At 37.8% G+C, this 27,214-nt stretch overlaps 2 protein-coding genes across 3 annotated transcripts; both read right to left on the reverse strand.

Annotated features, from left to right (window-relative positions):
- Positions 1–708: 708 nt before the first annotated feature.
- Positions 709–9,667, reverse strand: LOC136376210 (olfactory receptor 4N2). The gene is made up of 2 exons (XM_066342050.1): positions 9,578–9,667; positions 709–2,575 (listed from the first exon to the last, which is right to left on the reverse strand). Exon 2 carries the CDS (start codon positions 2,421–2,423, stop codon positions 1,500–1,502), a length of 924 nt encoding a protein of 307 aa, XP_066198147.1. The 5' UTR covers positions 2,424–2,575; positions 9,578–9,667; the 3' UTR covers positions 709–1,499.
- Positions 9,668–18,879: 9,212 nt separating this feature from the next.
- LOC136376418 (olfactory receptor 4N2-like) lies at positions 18,880–22,305 on the reverse strand. Of its 2 annotated transcripts, none has more exons than XM_066342430.1 (2): positions 22,265–22,305; positions 18,880–19,811 (listed from the first exon to the last, which is right to left on the reverse strand). In XM_066342430.1, exon 2 carries the CDS (start codon positions 19,804–19,806, stop codon positions 18,880–18,882), a length of 927 nt encoding a protein of 308 aa, XP_066198527.1. In that variant the 5' UTR covers positions 19,807–19,811; positions 22,265–22,305. The 2 variants fall into 2 exon arrangements, with proteins under 2 accessions (XP_066198527.1, XP_066198526.1); XM_066342429.1 differs by lacking the exon at positions 22,265–22,305 and adding an exon at positions 21,879–21,949.
- Positions 22,306–27,214: the final 4,909 nt, after the last annotated feature.

The raw sequence follows: 27,214 nt of genomic DNA on the forward strand, positions 1-27,214 counted from the left end.
AAATTAATTCCTTGCATTTTTGGTAAGAGATTTGCTTTGGATATTGTCCATTGACTATATTCCTAAGTGGCTTGAATTTGGGTAAGTTAATTAGACAGACAGGCAGTAGCAGAAGAGGCTTCTGTTTGGCTAGGGGAGACCTGGTAGTCACACAGTGGCTCCGGATCATCATCTTGATCCTAGTTCTGTGGCTAACATGGTGATATTTTTCTGACCACAAATGGCAAAGGTTGTAGCCAAAACAACTTTCTGGACCACCTACGTCTCTTGTATTGTTCTGGGTGTCATCTCTGCATGCCCACCCTATAGTATGCTCTTCTGGGCTTTCCAACTACTTTTTAAGCATGTAATTGTCTATATTAAATCATATTGTGTTTAATATAACTGGCATGCAACAGGTACCTGACTGGTCCATCAAAGAACTATCATCATTATACTCAGTGAAATCAATCAGGGATGAGATCAACCAACAGCTACGAATCATAAAAATCAGCTAGGAATAATCATGAAATTCTGGAGAAAAGAAAGTGAAATGTTTCTATGACTTTTCACATGAAAATAACCAACTTTCTTTTGCCTTCCTTTATCTAATTATAGAAAATAATGGCAGTTTAATTTCTTTCAAAATATACATGTAAAGATAATATTTCCCTCTTAGTAGGTTTATAGTTGTGAGCATGCAAAACACAATTTATTCTTGTATTATTATTTATTAATTATTGTATTGTTTTCCATATACACAACTGTAAATCTATTTTTACCCTACCCTGTATTTTTCAAATCTCTGATATTTTCACAGAATCTTGGATTTACAGCCCTAAGTCATTATAAAACTGTAGTAAAGAAATCACTCTGTTGCTTCAAACCTTAGATTTACTTATTATTATTATAAAAAATCAAACTTTATATTCACTTAATAAATCCATGTATTTGTTATACTCTACCAGTATCTCCAACTTTACCTCTAATCCTTTTCACATTCACTTATCTCAGTCAATTTGAACTTTGTTGTGTTTCTCAAATACACCTAGTTCATTACTATCTTCAGATTGCTGCACTCCCTGTTTCCTCTGCTTAGAGTGCTCTGCTCGCAGATGTTTGCATGGTTGGCTCTTTGAGTTTAACTATGTATCAGCCAAAATATATGTTACCTCCTCAAGAAGGCCTGTCTTGAAAACTGAAAGTAAACTGATTACCTATCCCCTAATCCCCCATCATCTTTATCTTTCATTTTTCTTTCTAAAAATTTTTTTTCAGAAAAGTATATCTTCCTGAAACCATGCTATTTATTTTCTATCTTAATGGCTGTTTATTTTCACTAAATGTAACTTCAGAAGAGCAGTGACTTTACCTGTACCATTAATAACTCTCTCCCAGTGCCTAGAACAGTCCTGACAAATGGGAGATGCTCAATATACGACATGTTTTGGGAATGCATAAATTAATTTCAGATAAAATTCTCCAGTATTGATTTTCTTTACTTCTCCTCTCCTCTTTTATCAGGATAGATGCTGATTAAACAACTTCCTCATGGAAGCTTTCACTTCCTGGTTGCGAAGGGTATAAATCACAGGATTCAACACAGGAAAGATCACTGTATGGAAAAAGGAAACCACCTTGTCCACTGGTAAGGTCCTGAAGGGGCGAGTGTAGATAAAGATGGCAGGTCCAAACATGATAAGTATAATAATGACATGAGTGGTACATGTGGATAGCGCCTTGTTCTTCCCCTCAGAGGATGACCCACGTATACGACAGAGGATGACCGCATAGGAAGCCAGAAGCCCCAGGAAGCACAAGAGGGTCATCAGACCACTGTTGAAGACCATCAGGAGCTCCACCACAAAGGTGTCCGTGCAGGCCAGCTTGATGACCTGTGGCACATCACAGAAGAAGTTATCCAATTGGTTAGGGCCACAGAAGGGCAAGTGGAGGATGAGGGCCACTTGGATAATGGAATGCACAAAGCCCCCAAGCCACAGAGCCAGTAACAAGGCATAGCAAGCTCTAGGGTTCATGACAGTTGAATAGTGTAAAGGACGGCAGATGGCAATGTAGCGGTCAAAGGCCATCACAACAAGAAGTAACCCCTCCCCTCCTCCAAGGAAGTGCAAGAAAAAGAGCTGAGTGATGCAGCCCCTGTAGGAGATTACCTTCTTCTCAGAGAGGAAGTCCACCAGCATTCTGGGTACCACAATGAAGGAGTAGGATGCATCCAGGAAGGCTAAGTTACCCAGAAAGAAGTAGAGGGGGGCTGTGAGACCTGGGTCTGATCTGATTGTGAGAATAATGAGGAAATTCCCAGGTAGAATGATGAGGTAGAAAATTAAGATGAGCACAAAGACCAGGAACTGAATATTTTGAGACTGGGTCAGTCCAAGGAGGATGAATTCTGTTACCACAGTGCTGTTCTCAGTCACCATCTCCTCTGCCCACAGTACATCAACAGGCAGAGTTTAGCCCTGACTGGATACTTTGGTTGGTTAGAGCATTGTCCCAGAGTGCAGAAGTTGCTGGTTCAATCCCCTGTCAGGCACATACAGGAACAGATCTATGTTCTTGTCTCTCTCTCTCTCTAAAAAAATCAATAAATTAAAAAATTTTTTAAGAAGCAGAATTGATTATTACTATTTCTTTCATCTAGACCCTAGTTTTTCTCCAGTAAAATATTTTACATATCTATCACTTCAACTAAAAATAACATGTCTCAACCCTCTCCAATAACCTGCGTTAAGCTCTGAACCTTTCTTTCTTTCATATTTAAAGCAAGCAAACAAGCAAACAAAAATGCAGTCATCATTGCCCTGGCAGGTTGGCTTATTGGTAGAGTGTCTGCCTGGCATATAAATGTACCAGATTGGAGTCCCTGACCCACACAGGAGAAGCAACCATCTTCTTCTCCACCCTTCCGCCTTCCCTTTTTTTCTCTCCCTCTCTCTTCCCTTCCTGCAGCCATGGCTCAATTGGTTTCAGAGAGCTGACTCAGTTACTGAGGATGGCTCCATGGCCTCCACCTTAGGCACTAAAAATAGTTCAGTTGCAAAGCAATGCAGCAAGGCCTCACATGGGCAGAGCATCGCCCAGTAAGGAACTTTCTGGGTAGATCCCAGTGGGTTGGGGAGCATGCAAGAGGAGTCTGTCACTCTGCCTCCCCTCCTATCAAAAAAAAAAAAATGCTGTCATCAAAGCCAGACTCTTATTCCCATTCAACTATGTGCTTCTTTAGAACTGCTTTGCACTTTAAGGGTCTGGCATTCTAAACCTTGGGATTCCTATCTTTTTTAATCATATGAGAAGTTTTGATTATGATACAACATAACCCCAGTTATCAAGATCTTTGAACTTTGTGGTTATACTGCTTGAGGCTTAGTTAGTTTCCTGGAATGACACCCGTTTTCTCCTCATTCACTAACCCAAAATTTTTACTAAGTATTTTTTTTTCCAGTTCCTTTGGATTCCCAGTTTCTGTCAGCTAACTCTGAGTTTTTATTAATTCTCTTATTGCCCTTCCTCTGGTTTAGTCTCACTGTATTACCCTGACTCCAAACTGATCAGGATCCCAATAATAATGCTACTTTTCACCCAATTTCAAGGTAGTAACCTAGTTGTATCCCTGGTTAAGTATCACTGTGTAGTCCCTTCATAACTTGTTCATTGCAACTTAGTGGACACTATCTGAATCTCAGTTATTCTGTATACTCTTAGATTCCTTCTTTCTCTGATCCTAGTATGACACCCAAGGGAGAGCTTTTAAACAAACAATATGCTATAATACAAAATTTGCCAGTATAAAATTTTTTAATTATTTCAACTCATAAAATCACAACATAGAGGTGGAAGTTAAAGATCCTATGGTCTAATCCATTCCTTTCAAAGATAAGAAAACTAAGATAATTGTATTATATTACTTAAGTTTAGGATGAGATTATTTTTTCATTCTGATCGAAAAGTAGTAAAATAATTCAGGTGTGTACTGTTTAGTTTAAACACATAAAGAAATTATTTACACAGTTTTATTAATGGATGCTTTTTTGTGTGTACTTGTATAACTAAAAATAATATTTCTAGTCTGAGGTCACTCTTTTACAGAGCTTAGAATTAGAAGTTGAAGCTTGTCTAAAAAATAGAACACTAGTTATTGTGGAGAAAATTCCCAATTAAGGCTGAGTCTGTTTATTGATGTGAGCTAATTCCAGAAGGGGCACATGATGATTTATTGACATGTGAAAATAAAATAGTATTTTATAAATATTTATTACATGTATATAATTAATTACATATGTGCATATCACTGCATTTAAATTATATTCTTTTCTTTTTAATACTTATATATTAGTATAATGGTATATATCTGCTTTACAAATAAATGTGCATATATCAATATTTAAGGTACATGTTCAAAATATGTTTTGTTATGGCTATGCAATGTTTTTAAAGTTTGAAAATTGATAATCTACAGAAAAATACAATGTAATATACACCAGAGTTCCCCATACTATTTAACTAAATAGCACAGTTGTTTCAGTAAGTTCTGTGGAACAAGGGGTGCAAGAAGAGGAAAATCTTTGACAAAGAATGTTAGCAAGTCAGTTCTTAGGAAAGAAATACAGAAAAAGATAAGGATGAGAGAAAGAAAGAAAATAAATAATAGAATAGAAAAGGAAAAAAACCAGTAAGTCTCTACAGTACATTGTTAAGGGTACATATATTAGGAGACATTAAAAATATCTACTTTAAATATACCTAGTGATGAATAGAGTGGTCAATATACATTTCCATGTGCTACTACTAGCAACCACAGAAGGAATTTTTGAAAGTCATACCTCAACATATCTGTGATAAGAATATAAACACCGTGCACACATACATATGAGAGAGAGACAGAGAGAGGCAAAGTGAGCCCTACACAAAAATTTTATAGAAAAAAAAACATGTTGTAGGCTTTCCAATTAGCTTTTCTGCTCACTTTTCACCACTCTGGCAGCCATTTGTCTCAACATTCATTGCATTATCTTCCTATGAAAATATACGCAGAAATGTAAGTCAAGAACCCTCTTCTGGCCCTGGCCGGTTAGCTCAGTGGTAGAGGGTCGGCCTGGAGTGCAGGAGTCCCAGGTTCGATTCCCAGCCAGGGCACACAGGAGAAGCGCCCATCTGCTTCTTCACCCCTCCCCCTCTCCTTCCTCTCTGTCTCTCTCTTCCCCTCCTGCAGCCAAGGCTCCACTGGAGCAAAGATGGCCCGGGCGCTGAGGATGGCTCTGTGGCCTCTGCCTCAGGCGCTAGAATGGCTCTGATTGTGGCAGAGCGACGCCCCAAGATGGGCAGAGCATCGCCCCTGGTGGGCATGCGGGGTCAATCCTGGTCGGGCACATGTGGGAGTCTGTCTGATTGCCTCGCCGTTTCCAACTTCGGAAAAATACAAAAAAAAAAAAAAAAAAGAGCCCTCTTCTACTTTTAGGTTTTTTGAGTTCCATAAACCTACTCAGAGTGGGGTTATTTCATGATGTGTTGGTGTTCTAAGGCATCAGAGAATTTTTGAAGGCCTTTGAGATTGAAGGTTATAGACTCGTACACTCTGCCTATTTGGGAATGTAAAGTAGTACAACCATTATGGAAGAAAGTATGGTGGTTCCTCAAAAAACTGAAAATAGAACTACCTTATGACCCAGCAATCCCGCTACTGGGTATATACCCCAAAAACTCAGAAACATTGATACGTAAAGACACATGCAGCCCCATGTTCATTGCAGCATTGTTCACAGTGGCCAGGACATGGAAACAACCAAAAAGCCCGTCAATAGATGACTGGATAAAGAAGATGTGGCACATATACACTATGGAATACTAGTCAGCCATAAGAAATGATGACATCAGAACATTTACAGCAAAATGGTGAGATCTTGATAATATGATACGAAGCGAAATAAGTAAATCAGAAAAAACCAGGAACTGCATTATTCCATACGTAGGTGGGACATAAAAGTGAAACTAAGAGACATTGATAAGAGTGTGGTGGTTACAGGGGGGAGGGGGGAATGGGAGAGGGAAAGGGGGAGGGGGAGGGGCACAAAGAAAACAAGATAGAAGGTGACAGAGGACAATCTGACTTTGGGTGATGGGTATGCAACATAATTGAACGACAAGATAACCTGGACTTGTTATCTTTGAATATATGTATCCTGATTTATTGATGTCACCCCATTAAAAAAATAAAACTATTATAAAAAAAAATATTCGCTATCTTTTACCACTGTTTTTTCACTCTTATCTAACCATTGGGATTCCATCTTACCTGACATGCCTGATCCCATTTTCATCTATCTACCATCTGTACCTGTGATTCTGAAGTGGTGGTTGGCATAGAGAGCATTTCTGTAGGTAAAATAAATGTTTCTGAAAAAAATCTACAAATTATGGCCCTCTTCAGAATGAAATATTCTATTTTTTCCAAATTAGTGGGAAAAGTGTCAGAAGGGGCTGAAAGAGAAATTTAAATCCTCACCACTACAGCTCTAACCTTCCTTGACATTTAAGCTAATTCAGAGATTCATTTGACTCTGGCAGTAATGATACAGGAAAGGAATAGAGAAGGTGAGGGAGATGACTCTCCTCATTCTGAGGATGGAGACACAAACATTTACAGGCAATACTGTGCGTGCTTTTGGTCAGATCAGCTCCCAGAGCCAGATGTTTAGAGACCCAAGGAGTATATTTCTCCATTTCTTTGAAACATTTCCTCATGCTTCCTTCCTTATTTTTCCTCTTTTCTCTTCTCCCTTTCATTCACCATAAGCCTGTATTTTACTAATTTATTTTTCTGTTTTATTGGTTATATTTCTTCTGTTAATTTTTTGTCTCTCATATTTCTCTAATTTTCTTTCCCTCTTTGCTTTGCTTTTATTAAATCTTACCCTTTATCATTTTCTCTTCCTCTCCTCATTTATTCATGTTCTTCCACTCTGGAATATTTTCACTCTTTTCATTTGTTCTCATGTTCATTGCTACTCAATTATATCATATGCCTGTCTTGCCATTATATCTAAAAACAGAAACAATATTTAAAAAAAAAACCCTCATAGTTGCTTGCTTTCAAACAAGAATAAGCAATGTATGTACTACCCATTGTCTTCTTTTCTAAACATTTGGTCTACAAAATAAAAATTCATAATTCATGCTTTAATACTAACCATTTTCTCTTGAATTGTACCCTTCTTGCAGTTTACCAAATCTAAAGCACTCCTCAATTACTTCTCATTTCCTCATATATTTTTTCGGCATGTAAGTAAACCTGACAAAATAAGATAATTTTCCTATTTATTTACTTATTACTTCACTACAGTATTTAGAGTCTAGTTTATTATTTTTTTTGGCAGCATCTTTATTGAGTATAATCCATATACCATAGCCTTCACATATGTGAAGTACAATTTAATAATTTAGCATTTTCACAGAAAAAATAAATCTCAGTATCATTCTAATGAAATGAATATATGTAACAAATTTTATATAAATGTGACTGTAATATTTATCAGTATGAAGCTTGTAAATTATTTAAATATGAATTAAGTTTTATATATACTGAAAAGTGTGTATTAGCCTGAATAAAATGATCAAAAATTTAATTGAAATTGTGTATTAGCCTGAATAAAATGATCAAAAACTTAATTGAAAGATTTTGATGATAGATATATACAGCATTAAGCAAATGTATAGGTCTTCAGCCAAGAAATTTCTTCATCAATAAAATGGGATTGTTAAATGACCTCTGAATTCCCTTCACATGCTATCTTTTTAAGAAAAGTTAGAAATATCCTTGATTTGGAATATTTTATCTAATTCTAATGCCTTGGGTCAGGAATTTATTAACTGTATGACCCTGGGAAAGTGTGTTTTCATATATCAAATAATTAATTTATGGAATTTTTCTATTTTGTAGGGGTGATAGATGAGGATCAAATGAGATGATCATGGTATAGTAAGCAACTCATTCAAGTATGTTTAAACCAAACTAAATCTGAAAATATTTAGATGTTAAGAAGTAGGTCTGTTAGGCATAACTACACATTTCTCCAAAGAAGACATACAGATGGCAAATAAAAATATGAAAAGATGCTCAACATTACTGACCATCAAGAAAATGTGAATCAAAACCACAGTGAGATATCACCCCTTACCTGTCAGAATGGCTACTATCAAACAAGAAATAAGTGTTGAGGATGTAAAGAAAAGTGAACCCTTGTACACTGTTAACGAAATTATAAATTGATATAGCCACTATGGAGATCAGTATGGAGGTTGCTCAAAAAATTAAAAACAGAACTACCATATGACCCAGAAATTACACTTCTAGGAAATCATCTAAAAAATTCCAGAACACTAATTTGAAGAGATATATGCATCCCTATGTGCATTGCAGCATTATTGACAAGATATGGAAGCAACTTAAGTGCCTTTGGATAGATAAATGAATAGAAAAGTGATACATACATACAATAGTATATTCTTAGTTATGTATTAAAAAAACTAAAATCTTGCCTTTTGCAACATGGATAAACTTAGAGGGTATTATGCTAAGTAAAATAAGTCAAATAAAAAAAGACCTATGCTATGGATTTCAATTATATGTTAAATATAAAAGACAAAATAAGTAAACAAAGCAGAAATAAGATCATAGATACAGAGACCAAACTGATTGTTACTAGGTGAGAGGAGGTTTGAGGGTATGTGTAAAAAACCTGAAAGGAATAAGTACAACTTGCCAGTTACAAAAATAGTCATGGAGATGTAAAGTTACAGCATAGAGAATATAGTCAATAGCATTGTAATAATTATGTGTGGTGTCAGATGGGTAATAGACTTATCAAGTGACCACTTTCTAAGGTATATAAATGTCTAATCATTATGCTGAATACATAAAATTAATATAATATGGTAACTTATTTTAATATTATTTTAAAAACACTTTTGTTATTTTAAATAAAGTTGCCACTAGATCCTTTGTCAATGTTTTCAGGATAAACCTTTGGTAATGGTAGATACATAAATCTAAGCAATTAATAGAGAGAAAAAATTGTGGAGGTGCATTAAAGCAAGCCTTGATGTAAAATTGCCAGTTCAGTCAGTTGTTTGCATATCAAACTTTTCTTAGTTTCACAATTTTTTAACTGTCAAAGCCCTATGTTGATAAATAATAAAAGCTTAGGCAACAGAAGAAACTCAAACATTCTGAGTATGAATATTAAGATATCTGGGTTAATCTGCATAATTACAAAATCTGTTGAGTTTCCTTTGGAACCTTTAGCCTATTTTGTCTGTACCTTTCCCCTTTCATCTGTGCTTTATAAGGAAAATAAAACATATCAGTATTTGCATGCTCCTTGGTTTTAACACCAGACCTCATCTCTCTGAAGGCTATTGCCAATTTTACCTAATTATCATAATAAAATGCAAGTTTCTGTCCACCATTAAAGGTAATTCTAAGCATCAGAAACAGATGGAGATCTATTGAGGGAGACAGTACAGAATGCCACACTACTAAATTTAGAACTTAGCCTCTGGTTATACCTGAAACTCTGACCTCAATTCCATTGAATTCCAAAGCAGCTGATAAACCAGTAGAAAAATTGCAATATTTTTCTACTGTCTTCTCCTTCTTGTTTCTTGTAAATATGAGTGTCTTCAGAAGTTTGAGTTTCTGGAGGTTTTATTTAACTCTCACAAAGTAGCCATCCTCCCATCCTGATGAAACATTAACTAAGCATTCTTGTCATTATTTATAATTATTTATTCTCATATAGTGAAACTTAGATTTTGAAATCTTTAACTCTTTATAATGCAGAGGAGAAAGTCCTTTGGAGCTTTGAGACTACAACTACCATAATGAATATTTCCAAAGGGAGTTATTAGAATGTCAGCTAAATTAAACAAGCAAAAATACCAGGACTTTGTAAGGGATGAATATTTTAAAACGTGTCACATAGTGCCAATTGGGCTAATTCTGAATTCTAATACCATAATGTTATCAATGAATGAGACAATAGAACACTACTTGGAAGCATATTTACTTGGTCAAAAGTAAGCAATATTAATAAAAAGTTTATATTTTATAATAAAATTCAAAAAGAGAAAAAATGTAGCTAAATAATGATATATATTAATATATATCAAGCAAGGCTAGGATGAGGGTGAGGCAAGTGAGATATTTGACTCAAGCACAAAATTTACCAGAGTACCAGAAACCTTAATCATCAAAATAAATAATATTTTTGTGGTGTGGTCAGCATTGATGGATGGTCACGTGAGGAACTCAGGCCCAGGAACTTTGGCTAGAACCACCCACACTTGGGTGCGCCAAAAGAAACTTCCCAGAAGCCCTTTGGAAAAAAGCGACTGTCTGTCAGCCAGTGAAATTTCACCATATCATATTAACTCGACCACCCTAGAGACCCTTTAAATACCCCCAATACAGGTCACCCTATGCGATGTCCCTGGCCTTTGTGTCCCTGGGACCAGGGAACATCATCAGGTGGGATGCACTCTGTACTCAATAAAGTCTTTTATTATTCCACACTTCGTGGCTCTGGCCCCGTCCTTCTTCCTCAGTGGGGAAAAATACCTTACATTTTGATGCCCGAAACCCGGGAAGAGTCAGAAGTCTGCAAGGACCGCTCCTCTCCCCTTTCCCTCCAATAAAGAACCAGAACCTCCGACCTTCCACCCACTTTGGCACATGGTGCGGTAAGTCCCCTGCCTCCAGCCTCCCCTCAGTTCTTTCCACCGAGACTCCCTGTCCGAAAACGCAGCTGTGTCAGGGACCTCTTTCCATTCTGTTCTGAGTACGTGTGTGTCCGTGGAGACGTCCTGAGCACATCCACTTGACTTAACTATCCGGTGGCCAGAGATTGAGTTGTGGGACGGCAATGCTCAACTCTGACCACTCCGAGAACTGAGGATGGCCGTGGGGGCACAGGAATCTAAACCTAATCCAAAAACACTCCTGGAGTTGTGAAATCTCTCCCTCCCTAAAGAAGAAGAAACTGTTCCTCTTCTCCATTGTGGCCAGGCCACAAAACCCACTGGATAATAGAACCAGGTAGCCTCCTGAAGGGACTTTCAGTTTTAACACCCTCACCAATTTAACTATCGCCAAAAAAGCTGGGAACTGGTTGGAGATCCCTTACATTCAGGGCTTCTAGTTATTTGTGCTCCCGTCCTAATCTCTGTGCCATCTGTTTTACCACGCAGGCCCTTTCTGGCCAGAGGAACCTCACCTAAACCCTCTGCTCCTAATCTTTTCTCCTTTGCTTGACCGCAACTCTCTCCCCCTCCTGCCTGACCCCCGGGGGTGCCCCTCATTCAGGACCCCTCTCTGGTCCCTCTGCAACCTCTTTTGCTCGGGTCTCTTCATTCACCTGCAAATACCAGTCTCTCTTTCTCCTCCCCTGCTGGCCAGGGGCTCCTCCCTTCTCCACTGTGTTCTTATTTAGCCCCTCCTCTGTCAAGTCACCCTCCGCCAGCCATTGGCCCTGTCCTGCCTCTGGATCCAGTGTTTCCGGATGGATCTGGGTGCTGGGATCCCCAGGATCCCCCCTCCTTTTATTCCTAACCCCCAAACCCCTATTTGAAACCTGTGAACATAGCATTTAAAGTTTTTAATGGTCCCAAATAGTAGAAACAGGCCCGCATGCAACAGAAGGTAACTCTCCAAACCCAGACTCTTGTGGCAGCCCTGAGGCTGGCAGAGCAACAGGGGCAAGGCACAGGAAGTGCTCGACCCAAGTCCAAGCTGCAAAGAGAAATCCCACCAGCAGCTTGCTTTAAGTGTGGTAAGCAGGGTCACTGGCCCCAGCAGTGCCCCTGCCCAAGGCCACCCACTAAGCCCTGTCCTGACTGCAAGCAGCCTGGTCAGTGGTGAAGCTATTGCCCCTTTGGGCAACAGGCTTTTCCTCAGCGTCTCTACATGGAGGACAAGCCAGCCAGATGGGTCCTCTGCTCGAACTCCTAGGCATCATGGAGACTGACATGGCCTGGACTCGGAGACACCCCATCATCTTCACCAAACCCAGGGTATGCTGCAAAAATGGGTAAATCCATCTCACTTCTTATGGACACAGGAGCTGCCTTCTCTGTTTTGCCATCACACTCAGGACCTCTAGTTCCCTCACAGGTCTCGGTTATAAAAGTGAATGGGACCCCTTCCTTTCCCCTTCTTACGCCACTCCTAACATGCAGTTTTGCCTCAAGCTTGCCTCCATGCAGGACCACTGGCAGTCGGAACCACTGGACTCTCTACCCATCTCCGGCTCACCCTGCAGATCCCCCTATTACTCCTCTTTTTTAAAAATCCTTACATTACCGCATCCGCGAAGTTTCTCCAGTCACAGCCAGACAGATGTTCCTCCTGACACCCCTCAAAACCACCACCTTCTGATCTCCCCCTCCCCACAATGTCCCTAATTAGCAGGAAGTAGCCAGACAAATAAGCGGTTCCCCTAATTAACACAAAGAGATCGGAATGTGGGGTGGTCAGCAATGGGGGGACAGTCACGTGAGAAACTCAGGCCCAGGAACTTGGCTAGAACCACTCACATCCAGGCGCACCAAAAGAAACTTCCCGGAAGCCCTTTGGCAAAAAGCGACTGTCCGTCAGCCAGTGAGATTTTGCCACGTCATATTAACTCAACCACCCTAGAGACCCTTTAAATATCCCCCACACAGGTCACCCTATGCGACTTCCCTGGCCTCTGTGTCCCCGGGACCAGGGAACATAGTTGGGCGGGATGCACTCTGTACTCAAAAAAGCCTTTTATTATTTCACACTTCGTGGCTCTGGCCCCTTCCTTCTTCCTCGGCGGGGAAAAATTTTTAAAATTAAAAATTTTAATGCAATATTTAAAATATCAAAGTTAATATAAAAAATTTAAAATAAGGACATCTACATGACAGATTTTTCCTTTTGCCTCAGGTTCCTATATGGCTGAGCATTGCACTATTACTGATCCTGCTTTTATTTAAAATTTGGTTATTTATTTTGTTCATCATGAATTTTAATTGATTTTAATATTAAATATTGATTCATCTCTTACGTTCTAACTTTTTTAGTCGGCCCCTTAAGTTTTGCACTCTAGGCAAATACCTTACTTACCTCTCTAGCTTCCCCACCATTCTGGCCTCAAAAACAAGAAATGTGACCCAGTCAATAATGAGTATATAAGAGTCAGCATATGCTGGTGATTAAGACATAAGCAGAAAAACTATAAATAATGTTCATGAAGATTTTCAAGGCAAAAATCTTCTCAGAGAAAATGGAATATTTAAAAATACTCAATTATTTGAAAGAAGGAAAAGAAATGTAAAGGAAAAAAGAAGAGATGAAACAAACAGAAAAAATATCAATGGTGTACATAAACTCAAATATGAGCAAGTATGTTAAATGTAAATGGACCTTACATGCCATTAAAATACAGAGATTTTTTAATATTGTATAAAAAAGCAAGATTTAAGTATACGCTGTTTAAAAAATATCAATTTTAAATATAAAGACACAGTATCAGGGTAGAGAAAGATATAACACGTGTGGTGGTTAATTTTGTGTTGACTTGACTGGTCATCGGGTCCCCATATTACACATTACTTTTGATGTGTTTGTGAGAGTGTAAGTATAATATTAATATTTGAATTTATGAACTTTAAAGTAGATTGCCCCCAGGCATCCCCAAACTATGGCATGCGGGCTGCATGCGGCTCCCTGAGGCCATTTATCCGGCAACCCACAGCACTTCCGGAAGGGGCACCTCTTTTATTGGTGGTCAGTGAGAGGAGCACTGTATGTGGTGGCCCTCCAATGGTCTGAGGGACAGTAAACTGGCCCCCTGTGTAAAAAGTTTGGGGACCCCTGAATCCATTAAGGGCCTGAACAGAACAAACGGCAGAGGAAGGAGAAATTTGTCCTTTCATTCTTGGTTCACTGATTGATCTGGGACATTTTATTTCATCTTTCTTTGGCTCTTGCTTAGAGTGTATGCCATCAGCTCCCCTGATTTTAAGTATTTTAAGTTACAACCAGATAGCATAAACAAAATTGAGTTGTATTTAATTGCTCTGATCCTTAAATAACTTTTACTTTAATAATCTTCATTAAAATATCAATAACAACAACAAATACAGGAAGTTCTTCATCCATGTTTTAACTGAGCAGAGTAAAAGTAAATAAACAACAAATACTGACATCCTGGTGTAACTTTCGCATTCTATAAGAGGTAACTGTGCCTTGAGGAAATGATCTATCCTACACCAAATGGTTATTTTCTCTGTAAAGATTGTCTAGCTTAAACCTCCTTGTATTTTTTGTGGATGCTCTAGTGCAGTGGTCCCCAACCTTTTTTGGGCCACAGACCGGTTTAATGTCAGAAAATATTTTCACGGACTGGCCTTTAGGGTGGGACGGATAAATGTATCATGTCACTAAGACAAGCTTCAAGAGTGAGTCTTAGACGGATGTAACAGAGGGAATCTGGTCATTTTTAAAAAATAAAACATCGTTCAGACTTAAATATAAATAAAACAGAAATAATGTAAGTTATTTATTCTTTTTCTGCGGATCGGTACCAAATGGCCCACAGACTGGTACCGGTCCGCTGCCCGGGGATTGGGGACCACTGCTCTAGTGATTACAATACTCATCTTTAACTTACCACAGTCACTTTAATTATTATCCAACCATACTTCATGAAAAATATAGTTTGCAAAAAAACAAATTTTTATCCTCCTTTTAGTTCTTTGTGTTATTGTTGTCATATGTTTAACTTCTACATAAGTTATAAGCTCCATAGTATTAATATCTACATAGTTATAAGCTTTATTATTTTTAATTTAAGCAGTTATCTTCTAAAGGAAATAAAAAAATTTTAAACTTTTTCCATATTTACTCACTTAGTTATCACTTCCATATTTTTCTTTTCTCCCTATAAATTCAAATTTTCATCTGGTATATTTTTCCATCAGCACAAAGCATTTCCTTTAGCACAACTTTTGTGTAAGCCCACTGGCAACAAACTTTCTCTCAGCTTTTATCAATATTAAACTGCCTTTTGCATCTTTTTTAAAGTTTATTTTCACTGGATATAGAATTCTAGTTTGACTTTGTTTGTTTGTTTTTCTTTAAGAACTTGAAAAATATTATTTCACTGACATGGTTTTTGTTGTTTCTGATTTTTAAAGATCAACCATCAGTCTTATTGTCATTGTTCTGAATTGTCCCCCCGTCCCCTGTCATGGCTACTTTTAAGAATTCTTTTTCTCCTTAATCAGTCACACCTGTGACAGCATGGTCTTGTGTGTATTTGTACTGTTTGCATTGTCCTGAATTTCCTGGATATCTGGGCTAATGCTTTTATGAAATTTGGGAAATTCTTGGCAGTTATATCTTTCTTTTCTTTGTTCCATTCTTTCCTCCTTTTATATAATTATTTGCTATTGCTCCAAAGTATATTAACACTATTCATGATTTTGAATCTTTTCTCTCTGTCCTTCACTTTGGGTTATTTCTAAAAACCTATCTTCACAACCATATTCATTTTACCTGCAGTGTCCAATATGCTGTTCAGTTTATCTAAGGAACTTCTTTTGATTTCAAATATTGTTCTTTTCAGTTCTAGCATATTCATTTATATTTTGGGTTTGCACTTCTCCTGAAATCCTCATCTTTTTGTCTATCATATTAAATATATTTCTAATAGTTTGCTAAAATCTTTGTCTGATAATTCCATCAAATAGTTCAACTGATTGTCTATCAATATTTTTCTATTAATTATGAGATACTCTTCCCTGTTTTATTGGCATAGCTTCTAATTTTTCAAATTATATTCTTGACAATATTAAATTTAGTGGAAGATGAAGAATTATATTTGATATTATTTTGCTTAGTTTTTCAGAGAGTTAAATCCTTTTCCTCTGTCCTGAAATTAAAATTAGAATCTAATCATTTGAATTCCTTCAAAGTCTAGGTGCGCTGGGGATTGGAATCATTATATTTAATTAAATTTGAATTAGTTTCACCACCAACATCAGGCAATTGTCACCAAGAAACTGATACCTTTAATTTTGTCAGTATTTGTAGGTGGGAGGGTTTTGAGTCACAATTTAGATAATATTGTTTCCCTTAAGATTCAACTCTATAGAGATTAACATTCAAGCATTACAATAATGTCTGAGAATGTGTGTATTCCCTCTGATTTTTATTTCTTCCTGCACTACCCTTTTTCTAAGCAAATGACTGATGTAGATGTTAGTGGTGGGGGAGAATGTATAAGTGAGCTATTTATTTTTGTGTTTGGAGCTTTGTAAAATTTTAATCTCTCTACATTGCATGTGTCATTAAAAGTTCAGCTTATTTTTTCTCATTCCTACAAAACATCTCAATTTATGGCAGGATCGTTTTTCCATCTGCCTACCTCCAGACTAGATACTTGCTCACAGATACAGAAACTGCCATAGATTCCTGCTCACCTACACAAGCCTCGTCTCTCTCTGGAGCTCAAAACAGTAAGGCTTCCTCGATTCATTCACCCTTTCATAGCCTTATAGAAAAGTATAATTTTTATTTTGTACTCTTCCTATTGTTGATAATACATAAGCAACATTCTTCTACAAACTAATAAGAATCAAGTGGTCTTTATTCTCATAGTTGATTTTTGAGAATAAAATTATTTTTATGTTAATAAGCCTTTCCATTTTCTCCTTTGTTGATTATTGGTTTTGATTGCCAATATTTCCTTCTGAGTATGTATCTGTTTCATATTCATTTTTAAAATTTGTAAAGCATAAGTGAATTAACCTTTTATTTATATTATTTCCTTAGTTAACAGCTTTTTTATTTTAATTTTTATGCATGAATGCTCCCTTATACCATCCTGTGGTAGGAAAGGAACATTCAATTCAATTTTCATGCAAACTTCTATAATTGTACAGAAAATAATCTGCACATCTACATGTGGTAGGCAAATTTTTATCATTTTTTAACATGTCAAATATAACTATTTTTTAATTTTCTATTTTTATGTTATGCTTCACTTTTTCTATAAGATTGTAAAACTTTAACCCTATTTTTATCACCATTTTTTGCATTGTTTTGTTTTTGAAAGAAGCTATTAACATATAAACATATTCTTTAAGGATCTTTGTATCTAGGGCTCATATTAAATGTACTCATGTAAAATTTGTATTTGGAAAAAGGAATAATTGGAAAGAGGCAGTAACATATAAGGTATATCATTCTCCTAATCCTAGACCATGGCTAAGTGATGTGTTCCTTCAAGTCAAGAGCTGGAAAAGTGGCTTTTTGTTTTCCCAGTCTCGTGATTACAGGGGGTCCTTGGTTTACAACACAATTCTGTTCCTATGACAATGACAGAACCCAAATATTGGTGTAAGTCCAAACCCACCCTAGCCTAAGTCACTTACCTGTCTTGACATAGTTGTTAAATCATACTCTATAAAAATACAACTAAGCCACAGAAAAAGGAAAAGGACTGTACTATACACTGTGCTATAGTAATAAAAAAATGACCAAAAAAATGAGTGTAAAAAAATTCCTTACCTTTATTCCTGTGGTTGGCTTGCACACTGGAAGGGGCATTGCAAGGTGGGAGAGAGTGACCTATTGGGAGGAGGAAGCTGGAGAGGCAGGAGAACCTGCAGAAGGTGCTGGAGATACTGGGTCAGGTGAATCAGGACTGCCTAAGGAACATTCAGGAGACACTGGAGATGATTCTACCTGTCCTACAGGTATTTCATCTTGAAAAGCAGTTGATGCAGAGGGTACAAGATCTGCTGCAGGCCTCTCTACCTTCCAAAGAATTGTTCCAGGCTACTCTGGAACCAGTTTGCCCACGTAGTCCATAAATACATGTTAATGGCATAAGCCAAAATACTCACAATCTCAATTTTTTAAAGTTCTTATGCGAGTGAGTGTTGTAAACTCAAAATATCATAGGTTGAGACTGCTGTAACATGAGGACCCCCTGTATTGCAGGTACAGATCACTAGGCAGCTAAGTTTATTGGTAATTATGTGTTTTGTTGGCATTTATGTTTGGACACCCAGCATAGAGAATAATTTTCTACCCCTTAAAAAATTTTATAAGTACCTAATTTCTTGCATTAAACCCCCCTGTATTAAAAACAACTAGATTGATTTATGTAATCTCTAATAGAATCTGTAGTACTAATTATCACTATCATAATCAGAGTGAAGTCAATAAAAGGCAAGTTTAAACAACCAGGGAGGATTTGTAAGAACTGATTAGTAATAATCATGAGGCTCTGAGGAAAGAAAATCAATAAAATAATTTCATCATATTTTTCCATAAAATCAATAATCTTCCATTTGTATTTATCTACCAGATATGGGCAAGGGAGAAATATATACATAGAGAAACATGTATAGGTCTACAATATAACATTTGCTTTTACTGATATTTTGCAGCTTATTGATCTCTGCCCAGAATCTGATGTTGCTCTAAATCTAAATCATAAAAAAATACATTGGTGAATGAGTGACTTTCTTGACTAAAATGTTAAGATGAACTCTTACTGCAATTAGAATAGAATAAAACTTATTATCTCAGCCTAAAAGACCTTAGTGATTTGACCCTTATAGTCAGATAAAATTTAACTGCCAAATCACTCATTATACATTAAACACTTTAGTGTTTCTTTTATATTCTTTAAACATATCAAGGTTTTTTTTATCTCATTATACATTACTCCCCCTCATTGTCTTCAATAATACCCAACAAATGGGAGAAAATCAATGAAAAACAGTATTTGTCATATGAATGAATGATTTGCAGCCTAATTCCTTTATTGTTATAAAATTCATTCAGCAGACCACATGCCTATGCAATAATCTCCTCATGGCAGATTTCACTTTCTGGTTGCGAAGAGTATAAATCACAGGATTCAACAAAGGAATGATTACTGTATGGAAAAAGGAAACCACCTTGTCCACTGGTAAGGTCCTGAAGGGGCGAGTGTAGATAAAGATGGCAGGTCCAAACATGATAAGTATAATAATGACATGAGTGGTACATGTGGATAGTGCCTTGTTCTTCCCCTCAGAGGATGACCCACGTATACGACAGAGGATGACTGCATAGGAAGCCAGAAGCCCCAGGAAGCACAAGAGGGTCATCAGACCACTGTTGAAAACCATCAGGAGCTCCACCACAAAGGTGTCCGTGCAGGCCAGCTTGATGACCTGTGGCACATCACAGAAGAAGTTATCCAATTGGTTAGGGCCACAGAAGGGCAAGTGGAGGATGAGGGCCACTTGGATAATGGAATGCACAAAGCCACCAAGCCACAGAGCCAGTAACAAGGCATAGCAAGCTCTAGGGTTCATGACAGTTGAATAGTGTAAAGGACGGCAGATGGCAATGTAGCGGTCAAAGGCCATCACAACAAGGAGTAACCCCTCCCCTCCTCCAAGGAAGTGCAAGAAAAAGAGCTGAGTGATGCAGCCCCTGTAGGAGATTACCTTCTTCTCAGAGAGGAAGTCCACCAGCATTCTGGGTGCCACAATGAAGGAGTAGGATGCATCCAGGAAGGCCATGTTGCTCAGAAAGAAGTAGAGGGGGGCTGTGAGACCTGGGTCTGATCTGATGGTGAGAATGACGAGAAAATTCCCAGGTAGGATGGTGAGGTAGAAAATTAAGATGAGCACAAAGACGAGGAACTGAATATTTCGAGACTGGGTCAGGCCAAGAAGTATGAATTCTTTCACCACTGTGCTATTTTCTATCTTCATCTCCTCTGCTTACAGAAAATCAAGATGTAGAGAATATATTCCCATTTCATTCATCTAGATCACAATTCTTCTATATCTAAAACCAGTGTATGCCACATCTATATTATATCCTCACTCTCCCATAACCTAAGAAATCTTTTTTTCCCTTTATTTCTCTACATTATGTAATTGTCAAACACCCTGGTCTTGAAGCCATACTCTTTTTCTGCTTCACACCTGTGCTTCCATTTATGTTTCCTCAGGTAAGAGTCTGGAATACCTCTGTCCTGGATTTATAACTTGTATTATGCATATGAGAATATTTCTGATTAAGAAAAAACTTAACCATAGTTCTCAACTTCTTCAGGTGTTTTTTTTTTGAATGGAGGTAAAGTGAGAACTGAGAGAAAAGAGAAATGTCAGAGCTTTTTAAAGTGATATTTATAATTAAATAACTTAATTATAATGATAAAAGTAACTACTTATTTTTCAAAATGTATTGAACCATTAAACTATACATAGATTGAACATTTACTAAATACAAATTATACCTTAGGAATGCAAACCGAAGAGCTGAAAAAGAAAACTGTGTTTATTAAAATATATTATTTTTTTGCTACATAATATAAGCCTATCAAGCTAGTCTAAATAAAATGAATACTGATCATTCTGGAGAAATTAGATCTGAGACTGATCTGTATAGTGGTCTCCAAACTGGGATGTGCTCAACCAGCAAACATTATAATTTATTGATATGAGAATAACAATAATAAAATTTTTATACATATATTGTTATATCCCATTATTTGAAGTTTACTTTCTAGAAAGTTCTATATTATTTATAGAATCAATATGATTGAATACAAAATGTACAAATAAAATATATATGTTGCTCATGCATGCTCAAAATGGCTTATTGTTGAGATGAAAATTTAAAAAGCTTTAATATTGAAATAGAACAAAATATAAAATAATATTTTACTTGCTTTCAGTTACATTTTGTGGAACATGGAATGTAGAGAGGAGGGGGAAAAGAATCTACTCACTCTGACTATAAGGGGAGACAGAATGAAAAGAGATGCAAAGAAGAAAGAGAAAAACAATTAAGTCTCAAATAAAAAAAATTTTTTTTCAAAACATGGAAACATCTGCTTTTTGTATGTCTAAACTGCAACATATTAATAACAGAGTTTCTCATGTAGTCAAAATTAGGAATTATTAAAAAAGTATACCACAAAGACACATACATGTAAGTACAAGTGTCTACACATAACACATGCACCAAACATTCGCATAAAACTGAAGCATGAAAATTTACAAATGAAACAATCCAAATTGGCTTTTACATTCCCTTTCTCTCTCTCTCTCTCTCTCTCTGTCTTCCTTCCTTCCTTCCTTCCTTCCTTCCTTCCTTCCTTCCTTCTTCCTTCCTTCCTTCTTTCCTTCCCTCCTTCCTTCCTTCCTTCCTTCCTTCCTTCCTTCCTTCCTTCCTTCCTTCCTTCCTTCCTTCCTTCCTTCCTTCTTTTCTTCCTTCCTTTACTGAGGCATTTATTGGCTTCAATATTTATCATTTCTTCTGTACATAAAACATACTGTTAGACAAGTAAGTCAAGAATTCCTCTCTACTTACTCCTGAGTAGTGTGCATCTTGTACACTATTATACCATTGGTTATTTCACACTCTTTCAAATATTGAGGCTGTCTTTAGGACATAGAAGAAATCTTCAAGTACCTATATGGTTAAAAGAGGCAGGATCTTCCACTGAGCCTTGTGTTTTGTTTCCTGTCATGCATTTCTCTTGTATTGACTCTTTAAAAGAAAGGATTCATTACCATTTAACATCCCTCACTTCTTTCAGTTAATTTATAATATGTAAACTTAGGACTAAGTATTAACATCCTCAAGACAATTGGTATTTTAATAAAGGCTTTCTATATCCCCAATATAGTAATTCTAACTATCAGGAGGAACTAGAGCTATTTTACTAAAAATAGATAAAAGGTTTTCCTGTGTTGTTGAATTCAGATCTGATATATTAGTTTAGTTCTACTGTAATTCTGACAATTTCATTACAAAAAAGCAGATGTCCCACCTGAAGAGTTGTAATATGTTTCCATTTATTTCTTCTTTCTGTTTCTTATAAACATGTAGAATGACAAAAGCATTTATTTCTCTAGCAATCTAACACTACTCTCACACAAAGACATCATCTACTCATGAAAGGCACAAGTACTCGTTATTCCTGCCTTTGTTTTTAAATATCTCTTCTCATGAAAGGGCCTCTTACATTTTGTAATACAGAGCCAATTTGTGACGCAACAGAGAATGTGCTTTGGGGATTTGAAGGCTAACAAAGCTATAGAACAGTTTCAATGGGAATTATTAGAAAACTAAACAAATATATATATAGTAAAAAAAATTAGGTTAGCAATCTGTTAGGTACAAATATACCAATATCTATCAGTTAAAAAAACCCACCTTGTCACTTAAGTGTTCTAAAATCAACATTCCAGAGATAATTGAAAATGTCAAGCATGTTTATTAGGCACAAGTGAGTGGGAAGCCAAGGGCTGTTATTTTACATTTTACACTGCAATTCAAAAAGAGAAAAATAGTATTAAAATTTGATAGGAAATCATTGATATCTCAGGAAGGAAAATAAAGTGGTTAAATAGATGGTAAATATGTTAGATTCAACATATTTCTGGTGATAAAGAAATAGGCAAAAAGAAAATAAATGATGCTCACAAACATTCCTTTACATAATCCTTCTCAGTAAAAAAGAACTGCATATTATAAGACTGACAATTCTTCCATAGGATATGTCCTCCTAAACAGACTCTATTTCGGTCTTGGTATTTGTTGTTTTTCATTTTAGGAATAGTTGCATCCTTTGCTTTACTAAAGCAATAATGAGAAACTATTTATTCTTAAATTAAATTATTTTAAACAAAAGAAAAATAATTAAGAATCATGGTAAAAAACAATTTAAATTTTAGTAGATTTAATTTTGTTTTAAAACTATTTTAAGTATTTAAAAAGTTAAATGCTTTACATAGAATTATTAAAATATGTACAATGCATATTCAAACATATTTTGTTCTAATTTATGTCTATCAGAGAAAGAGAAATGGGACTAGAAAATACATATAAAAATATACTCAGGGGGATTCCAAGATGGCAACGGAGTAGGTGGACATTCCAACTGCCACCTCCCAGGACCAAATTGGATTACAACTAAATTAAGAACAATTGTAATGCCAGTGGTTGAGGCCAGGCAGGTTCACACTGCATTCAATCAGATGGTAGAGGGACTGCAGAACTGGAAAACATAAGGCCATTTCCATTTATTAGATTCTCACAACAGTGGATGAGCAAGCAAGCAAAGGAAAACTGCTTCTCATGGCAGCAGGCATGAGAACAGCAAAAATGGCCCCTCAAAGTGGTGGGCAGGTGATCTGCCCTGAGGGAAAGCACCCTTAATACTCAGGTGGCCCTGCCACGTGCTCACACACTAATCAGGCAAAGTAAAATGAGCAAGCCCAACACAGCTGTTTTCCCAAAAACAATCATCTTGAAAAACCAACTTCAGACTAAATGAAGAGGAGTCCATAACCAAGGATTCACAAAAAAAGCCACATCAAGACTGGAAAGAAGGGTAGAGATGCAAAAAAGACTGACCCACTCCTAGGAGTGAGGGGTGGTGAAGGGTCCAGAGGGCCTCTTGGCTATGGGGAGGTTTGCCCTGAGAGGTGCGGGTCCTAAGCCCCAGGCTGGGTGCCCAGCGTAGAGCACCAGAGCCTAGAAGAGTGCCCACATAGCATTTGGCAGTGAAAAGAGGTGCAGTTTCTGGATGCAAGAAAGGGATGGGAGCTCTCAGAGATGCAGGTTCCATCTTAAAGGGCCCATGGAGAAAAATCTCATTCAAAGCCACATACCCAGGGCTCTGGCAGAGGGAGGCATAATGCCAGTGGCTGAGACCAGGCAGGTTCACATTGGATTTGGGCAAATGGTAGAGGAAATTAGAAGACAGAAAATGTTGGGCCATTACAGTTTATTAGAGTGTCACAAAGGCAGATGAGGAAACAGGCAGGGGAAAACTGCTTCTCACAGTAGCAGGTGAACAAACAGCAAAATGGCCCCTCACAGTGGTGGACAGGCAATCTGCAATCTTCCCTGAGGGAAAGTAGCCGTAGCCTTATATAGACTATACACACATGGCCCTTCCATGTGTTTATACACTAATCATGCAAAGTGCAACTGAGCAAGCCTAACACAATTGTTTTCCTTACAGGAAGGCTGAGAGGACTAGAGTTGTGTGAGAAGAGTGTGAAGTTGGTGGCCCAGGGAGAGACACTGTGGGAGATGACCACCAGACCCTTGTGCTGAGTCATTCTCCAATACAGCAGTCATCATCTTTTTAGGGCAGAGTAGTCCCTTCTGTCAGCAACAGCCTGGGGAAAGTAACTAGCTCTCTAAAGAATTTCTCCTGCCCCATTCTATGGAATTTGGGTCATTCTGAGAAGTAAGCCAGGAAGCAAGGGTTGTGTCAGTGACCGTTTTTTGGCATTAAGGTCAGAGCTTTCTCGCTCAATCTCCCGAGACTATGACTGGTGTTTTCGTCTCACAGGAAATTTAGTAGAAACTGTCTGGACTGTTGGTAGACCAAATTCTGGGTCTCAGAGGCCACACCCACTGGACTCTTAGTAGCCACACCATACTGACATCTGTGAAAAAATTCAGGACAGATTGACACAAGGGGCCAAGGGGTGGAAGCCACACCCATTACTCATCCTAATCCCTGAAGTGCACCAGGTTCTAGACTCTACCAGAGAAACTATTTAAGCAGCTGAGACATCAAGCAGCCAGCAGACAGAGGCAACAGAAGGCAACTCTCAGGAAACCTTGGGCCCTTTGCTGACTTGCCCCCAGGTTCAGTGTGGATAAAAACCAACCTAGGTATGTGGCTTAGTATTTCCATGTGCACCTGGGCCCAGCAGAGGCAGCCAAATACTCTGGTTTGCTTGTAGCTCCAAGAAGGTTGCTGAGGGCCAATCATAGGCAGTGTCCTGCAATGATCTATACCAGTTTCCCTCCAGGGAAGCCCAGGGCTGGCACAACCAGTTGTTAGCTGAAGAAAACATCGGTTTAAGACCTAACAAACCTTGCTGGTGATGTGTCCTAAGGGAAGGCTACATGGACACCAGGTTCAGCTGAGGCAAGTTCAACTTTCTGTGGTTAACACCTACACAGCAGCTCGCACATGCATTGGACAGAGTGAAGCTTCACAGTTGGCCAGCCTAGGTCCTGGATATCCTGCCACACTGGGCTAGGTTCCACAGGGGGAAGGGAAAAAGGCTTCGAGCACAAACATTCTAAGTGTGGATTCCCTGGAGACTATTGTTGGGACTGGTTGAAGAGTTTAGCCACTATATGGAGGAGAATAATCAGCCCCAGTTGGAGATTCTCTCAATCTTCTTCCCTGAGACCAAGGACTCCCCACTGGAAGAATTTCTGCAGAGGTGACTGCCGGCCCCACCCAATCTGAACCTACTACTCACCTCGTTATGGAGAAATAGATTTGGAGTATAAAGCAGTGTTTGAGGGATTAAAATCTGGATTAGGGGCCACTTTTCCCATACTGAGCTGCTGACCAAGAGACCCTTGAACTAGGAGGTCCCTCTAATGTTGTATCCCCTACCTCAACTATCCTAACCAACTGAACTTGCAACCTGTAGAGAGGTTGGTGGAGTGAGGCCAGTCTAAGCCCACCCTACAGTCTTTCTAAAGAAGACTCTAGCCTGACCTGTGGTGGTGCAGTGGATAAAGCATCAACCTGGAAATGCTGAGGTTGCCTGTTCGAAACCCTGGGCTTGCCTGGTCAAGGCACATATGGGAGTTGATGCTTCCAGTTCCTTTCCCCCTTCTCTCTCTCTGTCTCTCCTATCTCTCTATCCCTCTGTCTCTCCCTCTGCTCTCTAAGATGAATAAAAAACAAAACAAAACAAAACAAAACAAAACAAAAAAAAAAGAAGACTCTAGGGGAAGACTAGGCAGTTGCAAGAGGAGGTAGAGTAGCTGAAAAGTGGAAGCAAGTCTTAGGGAGCTTGGGCTCTTTAATAGAGCTGCTGTCAGCTCTAAGCAGAAGGAAATTTATTCTTATACACAGATTGGCCCCTCTCACACTTCTCATGCACAGAAAATGCAGATACAAACAGTGAACAGAGCAGTAGCTCCATACAGGTAACAGGTTATAAACAACTGCTGACACCAAAACATTTCTGAACCCACCTGAGAGGACCCAGAACCAACACAACCAGTAGTAGGTGGCAGACCACACCAATACTAGACTTAACTGACTACACAAGTGGCATGCCCCAAGGAGGAGTTTTGGAGTTATTAAACACTTTAGAGAATAAATATACCCAACAGGACAGACACTGCACAGCATCTAATACATGTGATCAAGGTTGATCCTTAGAGCAAGCCAGACTGAAAGGAAAACACAGTCCATGAAAGGGCCAACTGCATTCAAAGCTCACATACAATAGGAGGGTAAATATAACCCTCACAAAGCATTCCTAAAGCAAGGAACTCACATAGCCAGGTGGTCAGTCCCACTGAGCCCATCTTCTTTATAAAGATGTCACAACAAATTTGAAAGTCAGAGAACTATCTAATACACAGACAAAATGGGAAGACAAAGATATATGATTCAAATAAATCAACAAAAGAAATCCCCAGAAAAATAACTAAATGAAATAAAAGTAACCAATCTACCAGATGCGAGTTTAAAATATTGATTATTACAATGCTCAAGAATCATAGAGCAAGAATGGATGATCACAATAAGAACTTAAACAAAGATATAGTAAACATTAAAAAGGACATTAAAATCATAAGAAGAAACCAGTCAGAAATGACAAATACGATATCAGAAATGAAGACTGCACTAGAAGAAATAAACAGCAGGCTGGATAAAGCAGAGGACTGAATCAGTAATTTAGAGGACAAGATAAACATAAGCACAGAATTAAAGCAGCAAAAAAAAGAAGAAAAAAAAAAGAGGCTCAAAAAAACCCAAGAAAATTCTAAGAGACCTCTGTGACAGCATGACGAGAAACAACAACTGCATCATAGGGGTTCCTGAAGGAAAAGAGCATGAACAAGGTGTAGAAAACTTGTTTGAAAAAATCATAGCCAAAAACTTCCCTAAATTGATGAAGAAAAAGGTCACACAAGTTCAAGAAACACAGGGGTTCCAATTAAAGATGAATATAAGGATGCTCACACTAAGACACATCATAATTAAAATGCTAAAGGAAGAGACAAAGAAAGAATTCTAAAAGCTACAAGAGAAAATCAATTACCTACAAAGGAGCCCCATAAGAATGATATCTGACTTCTCAATGGAAATACAATAGTTTA

The sequence above is a fragment of the Saccopteryx leptura genome, chromosome 6 (genome assembly GCF_036850995.1).
Source record: "Saccopteryx leptura isolate mSacLep1 chromosome 6, mSacLep1_pri_phased_curated, whole genome shotgun sequence".
Classification (NCBI taxonomy): Eukaryota; Metazoa; Chordata; class Mammalia; order Chiroptera; family Emballonuridae; genus Saccopteryx; species Saccopteryx leptura.

Coding starts and splice junctions, on each gene's coding strand:
- LOC136376418 (XM_066342429.1), bottom strand. CDS start 21,903: ATGGAAACATATTACAACTCTTCAG. Junction 19,812..21,878: donor AACATATTACAACTCTTCAG/GTGGGACATCTG, acceptor TTCTGTAAGCAG/AGGAGATGAAGATAGAAAAT.
- LOC136376210 (XM_066342050.1), bottom strand. CDS start 2,423: ATGGTGACTGAGAACAGCACTGTGGTAACAGAATTCATCCTCCTTGGA.